This window comes from Fukomys damarensis, unplaced genomic scaffold (genome assembly GCF_012274545.1).
Source record: "Fukomys damarensis isolate Sample0158 unplaced genomic scaffold, DMR_v1.0_HiC HiC_scaffold_14, whole genome shotgun sequence".
Taxonomy (NCBI): Eukaryota; Metazoa; Chordata; class Mammalia; order Rodentia; family Bathyergidae; genus Fukomys; species Fukomys damarensis.
In genome coordinates this window covers 33,425,983-33,432,109 of record NW_022900926.1, presented here as the reverse complement: position 1 = coordinate 33,432,109, position 6,127 = coordinate 33,425,983, and the positions used below count along the sequence as shown (strand labels likewise).

Genomic DNA, 6,127 nt, shown 5'->3' with positions numbered 1-6,127 from the left:
TTTTTTTTTTTTTTTTTTGGTACTGGGGATGAAACTCAGGACTTTGTGCTTGCGAAGCAGGCAGCAGAATCACTGAGCTAAATCCCGGGCCCTGCCTTTTATATTTTTACATTCCTTAAACATCTGGCACTTAATTAGTATATACTCAGTCATTATGTGATGGATGAAAGAAATATTCTTACCTATAGTTCTTACAGCTTCCTTGTGATCAACTCTGAAGAGATTTATTCGACCATCCTCTCCAACTGTGACAATTTCTGGGTTGTCGCACACAATATCTGTACATGGCGCACCTCTATAGACAGGACCACTGGGATTTGTGTGATGGTGAGCTGTTTTCCACTGCTGGTTGACTGATAAAGTCTAGGCATCAGAAACGAGGATACTATTAAGCAAAGCAAAATTCTTTTAGAAAAATAACTCATTCTTTTCTCCTTTGTATTTTAGAGTACTGATACTTAGAAAGTATTCTTATCAAGGCTCTGTATGTACCAGATTAGACTCACAGGGAATGTCATTCTATAATAGCTCACATTTGTTATCAAATTAAAGTAAAATTTTTAGGTATTAAGTAAGTGAATGTTCAAAAGCACTTCTATAAATTCTTATGAGAAATGGGATATATCTAGAAAATAAATATCTATAGCTTCTTCTAGATGATTCCATGTTGACTAAAAGAAGATCAAGTCTTCAGTCTTCATGTAACGAATCTTCTCTTCTAATTAAGATCTGTGTTCTACCCATAGAAGCAAAGTAGCTATTCCTGTTCTCCTTCATGGAATCTGAGCTAGAGGTGTTCTGTTTTTCTTCGAAAGACTAGACTAGGAAAAGAAGAAAAACTCCAGGAAATTTACCCATCAGAATACCATATTGCTATATCTAATTAATAAAATTTAAGGGGTGTCTGATACCCATAAAAGTACATGTTCTAGCACATGGTTCTAGAATTAATCTGGCAAAGAATGGGTAAGATGGGGCTGTGGGTACAGCTTAGAAGTAAGTACATACTCTTTTTCTTTGAAGACTGACTCTTACTATGTTGTCCAGACAGACTGGCTTAAACTTCTGGGCTCAAGTAATCTTGTCTGAGGCTCTAGAATAACTGAGGCACCTGTCACCTCAGCCAGTTTGCTTCATGTTTTAACACTTCATTATTTGTATAATTTTAAGCACAATTTTCTTTAAGCATTCAGAAGAATAAAGTACAACTCACTTTTCAAGTAAAAGTTGTTTACCTGATTATTTGTATGGTGAAGGAAAACTGTTACACATCCTGTTGATGAAGCAGCTACAATTCTTTCCTGGTCAAAAAACTAAACAGAAATTTCCTGCTTGTTAGAGATTCAGAAATTTTAGTAGAGAAAAGCCCATTTGTATAACTCAATTTGTAAACCATATAACAATTACCAAAATCAAAGAGCCCACAGATAAGAAGCCAGTAAAATGTGTTAATAGATCTCAAAGTCAAAGCTGCTATACAAATAAAAGTATTTTCATGAAGGATAAGTATTTTCCCTAAACTCATTCACATATAATTTATTTAATTTGGAACCACAACAATAAAAGTTTAGAAAAGTATAATTGCTAGGCAGCTTTCTACAGGGTAAAATGCATGGACTTGGAAGTCACACAGATCACAATTTGAAAACTTAATTTTTTTTGAGATGAATTCTCTGTATATTGCCCAGGTGGATCTCAAAGTCCTAGGCTCAAGAGATCCTCTGCTTCAGCCTCCCCAGCAGCTGGGACCATCGGCACTCACCTCTTCATCCATTTTTGAAAACTTACTTATATCCACCATTTAGTATTTGTTATCTATCTGGATTTTTGATACATGGTCTATGTATCCCATGCTAGCCTAGAACTCTCAGGGAGGGATCCTCCTACCTCAGCCTCTCAGTGCTGTCATTATAGGTGCCAGCCACTGGGCCTAGTTTGAGACTCTATTTAGAGAATTCAAGTTCTTTAAGTTTTGGTGAACCTTTAAAAAGGGAGAGTACTAATAGCTACTTAGGAAGTTGTTAGGAAAATTCAAAAATCAATTCTATATACACTGTCATGCACTGTTTTTGACACATACTATGAGCCCAGAAGACATTAGTGTTAATTTTCTCAGAGTAAAGCAGAGATATTAATACTTTAGGGTTAGAGATACAGCTCAATGGTAGAGCATTTGCCCAACATATACAAGTTCCCGGGTACAGTCCCCAACACCAGAGAGGGTTAAAAAAACCGATTTATATACACATGCGGTAAGAATTAACTAGTAGTAAGCTCCCAAAACAGAGTTTAGCACATAGTACATGGGCAATTAATTTTAAAACTATGATTGAATTTTAAAACTATGACTGAATCTAAAACTCACTTTTCCAGTCCTAATTCTACAAGTGGCTAATAATGAGAAATCATAAGCCACAGATAATTCAGTTTCCTGTAGACCCTGAGAACCACACATCTGTAAACGTACTGCTTTGTTTTTGAAAACTTAGCTTTGGGTACAACACAGATTTTTTTTTTTTTTTAAGATTTACCTGTAAATCCATGATATCACCATCGTGTCTGATATCACACAGTAACTGATGGTCTCCTTCAAACCCACCATCAGAGTCCAAATTTCCAAAATCTCCAATAGACCACAGTGAAACGTAATTGTCCTGCAAAGCAAAAGGTTTTATCTTAGGATGACATCAACTCTAGAAAAGTAAAATTTGTATTCCTTTACTTTGCCTTGCTTCAAAAGCACGTCAAAGGCTGGGGATTTAGCTCATTGGTGCTGCCACCAGCCTCACAAGCGCCAAGGAGTGGAGATTGATCCCCGATCCAAAAAGAAAAAAAAAAAAGGAAAGGGAAGATTTATTTGGGCCGGGGATTTAGCTCAATGGTGCGGCCGCATACCTTGCAAGCACAAAGTGCTGAGTTCGATCACCGGAAACGGGGCAAGGTGGGGGGTGGGGAGCACGTCTAGCGAATGGCATGGTAAGAGTTTAAAACTAGATACAAGACTCAAGTATACCATCTCTGACTCTTAAGTTACAGGACAACAGAGCCCGAGACAGAGGATCGGGGCCCAAGAAGAGAGAAAAGAGCCAGAAAGGGAGTTTGCCCGCAGACGACAAGGGGCGGGAAAACCCTTGAGGAGCCAGGGGCTACGCATCCAGGGAGCGGGGTTACCTCGTTGTCCCAAGATCCCGTGGCAAAGGTCTCAGGGGTCTGTAGGCTGCCGGGAGGCAGCGGTCGCCAGCGGGCTTTGCTGATTTTTTGAGACACAAACTTCGCACAAATACTCTCCATGGTAAAAACACGCCCGCATAGGCACAGCAAGAAACTCAAAGCGCGTCTCTCGGTCCCGCCCCTTCCCTCCAGCTCTGATTGGATGGGAACTCAAATGAGAGACGGTGGCTGCACAGAGCCAATTCTTGTTAGTAACTGGCTCAGGCAAGGCCAACACCTGGACTGGGGGAATTTGAGACGTCTTCACGGATGAGGGTTTATGCTACTGTGCAATAAAATCTGCTTCTAATCTGCAAATCTGTATTGGCACACTGCAGCAATGTATTTGTGCAGTGTAAAGCAAATTTACGAGTTAAAATAAAATCAGTGTGCAAAGAAGCCACTTTAGTTATTTTATAAGGAAGCATTCAGTTACTCTTCGCTGCACATAGAAAAAGTTTCAAAATCCTTAAAATGGGGATATCTTGACTGATATTAACTATTTATGCTAAACCTTTGGTTTTTTGTTCCAGAAACTCTTTGCTTCAAAGTTTTGAGAGAGAGAGAGAGAGAGAGAGAGATCTCGACAAAGTTAACAAGGTCTATCAGTTAGAACCTGGAGCTGGACATAAAATTTCTGATTTTAGCTTCCATGTACATTTCCTTGCTGTGTAATCTTGGTCAACTATAATTAAGAATGAATTTGGTGCTAATATCAACAGTCCCCCAATCCGTGATCTACGTTGTTTCTGTGTTGTTGGTTGCACCTATAACATCTTTCCATTTTGCTCTGTTTCTCAGAATCCTACCCCATCCTGCAAGGATCAGTCTTTTCCCATACCTTTTCCTGACACTAGCCCATGATGATGCAATAAAAGCAACACTCGGTATCTGGGTGTGGTGGTGCACGCCTGTAATCCCAGAACTCTGGAGGCTGAGGTGGGAGGAACACTGTGAGTTCCAGACCAGCCTGGGCTACATAGTGAGCTCCAGGTCAGTCTCAACTACATAGTGAGACTGCCTCAAAAACACCAAAACAACAAAAAGCAACACTCGTTATCTAGACCACTAATGACAGATACATTTTGCCCTTTTATTTGTTCTTTTGATGTACACCCCTCTCAGTAGAATGCAAATTCTGTTGAACACAAGAAGTGTATCTTTTAAATCTCCTTCCCACTGTAGGTATTTGCAACAGTGTGTTGCCTATTTCTTTGAAAGGGAACATGATATACTTTTGGTTTTATCTGATATTGGTAATGTTGCTTCACAGACACAGTTTATGGAGAACTGCATGTAAAATACAACCCATCTAGGTCAGCTTTAGAGAGAATTATCAGGTTCCTATTAAAGACTTGAGTTTTCAACGGCAAGACTGTTTCCAAACCAGATTTGTCTGTGTGCAGTATGCCCATTACTAAACTGATGAGTTTTACCAAAGAGAAAGTGTATTTAGGAGGTGACTAAGTATATGGAAATGGGAGAGCAAGTCTCAAATTCATTTGGGCTGAGATATGGGGAAAAGTGATCAACCATTACCATTTTGCCCTACACACGAGTGATATTATCCATAGACAACTAAAAGTAAGTGACAGTGCAGGTGGAGCAGCTTAAGTCTAGAAATGCAAGTAAGAAGTGCAGATAAAACAGGCTAACTCAAGAAAAACAACTAAGAACTGAGGAAGTCTAGAGACTTTATTCAAGAACTAAAAGCAAATGGTTTATTGAGGTTTTCCCCAAGGTTTCAAGAACAAGAAACCGTACCAACACAGAATGGAAAACTACAAAATGGATTAGTCCCAAACTGACAGCTATATTCCTAATATTGAAGTAAAAAACACTATTTTGCATGTGGGTTTATTTATGGTCACAGAAAAGAAGGTAGGTAATGTGTATTTCGGGCCAGAAGCAAGCCCAAATTTGAGAAAAAGAATTTGGAAATTTTTGCTGATGCAGCAGCATTGACCTTTTTTTTTGGGGGGGGGTACCGTGGACCAAACTCAGGTCCTTAAACTTTCGAGGCAGGCACCTAAACCACTGAGCTAACTCCCCGCCCCTACCATAGACATTTTGACACATCGTTGTTTTCTTCTTAAAAGTTTACTGGACTAAAAGATGGCTGGATTCTGCCAGCAATTTGGATGCGACAGGCAATGCTCCCTGCTTCTCATGATCCAGAAGAGCTGATAGCAAATAAAATGTGTGCCAGTTTTATGGTTAGGTGAAAACGCTTGCTTGTTTTGGAAGAATATCATATTCACCATAGGATACCGTCGTTATTTTTAAACTAATTGTAGCTCTTTACGTTTGTCTTGTTCTAAATGAGCAAAGCTTTCTCCCCAACTCCACCCCCATGTCCTGGTATTCTTTCACTCTGAATTTGTGCTTTAGAGTTGAGAACAAACCAGGTTCCAAAGTCTCTTGCTTAACTAGTGATGTGCCTATCACCAAGCGAGAGGCTGGAGCACTCAGGTTAGAGAGGGCCTCCGCCCTTGGCTCTATTGAGTTGATCTAGGCTTCATCACAGGGAGTCTTACTCCAAACGACCTAAATTATTAGTCAACAGGGTTGGTGAGGCAGGCCGGAGGAAGCCCACCTTTCAACATTTTTGACAGCTATAGGTGCAGATCCGCCGCCGCTTGCAACAGTTGACCTAGTGGCGACTGGGGAGCCAGCAGCAACGGTGGCAAAGATCCGCCCCGACAACAGGAGCTGCAGGCAGCGAGGCGACCCACCGCGCCGGTAGCTGCGGTACGAAGGCGTGGCGCGGGCGGAGACCTCAGGAAGAGGCACGCGGAGGCAGCTGTGCTGACTCAGCAGGCTTCCCTGCGGTCACTGGGCAGCCGCCGAAGTCACCAGCTCCAGTCCGAGCGGGGTCGATTGGCCTTCCCGCCTCCTGCCCCACCCGGCCGCACCC

At 41.2% G+C, this 6,127-nt stretch overlaps 1 protein-coding gene across 1 annotated transcript in view; it reads right to left on the bottom strand.

Moving 5' to 3' along the window:
* Nup43 (nucleoporin 43) overlaps positions 1-3,402 on the bottom strand; it is a 14,238-nt gene extending 10,836 nt beyond the window's left edge. Inside the window, exons 1-4 of the mRNA XM_010607733.3 lie at positions 3,172-3,402; positions 2,532-2,654; positions 1,236-1,313; positions 183-363 (exon numbers count right to left, since the gene is read on the bottom strand). Of these exons, the coding sequence (XP_010606035.1) occupies positions 183-363; positions 1,236-1,313; positions 2,532-2,654; positions 3,172-3,291 (502 nt within the window). The 5' untranslated portion in view covers positions 3,292-3,402. The remainder of the gene's footprint in view (positions 1-182; positions 364-1,235; positions 1,314-2,531; positions 2,655-3,171) is intronic.
* Between the last annotated feature and the right edge of the window lie 2,725 nt (positions 3,403-6,127).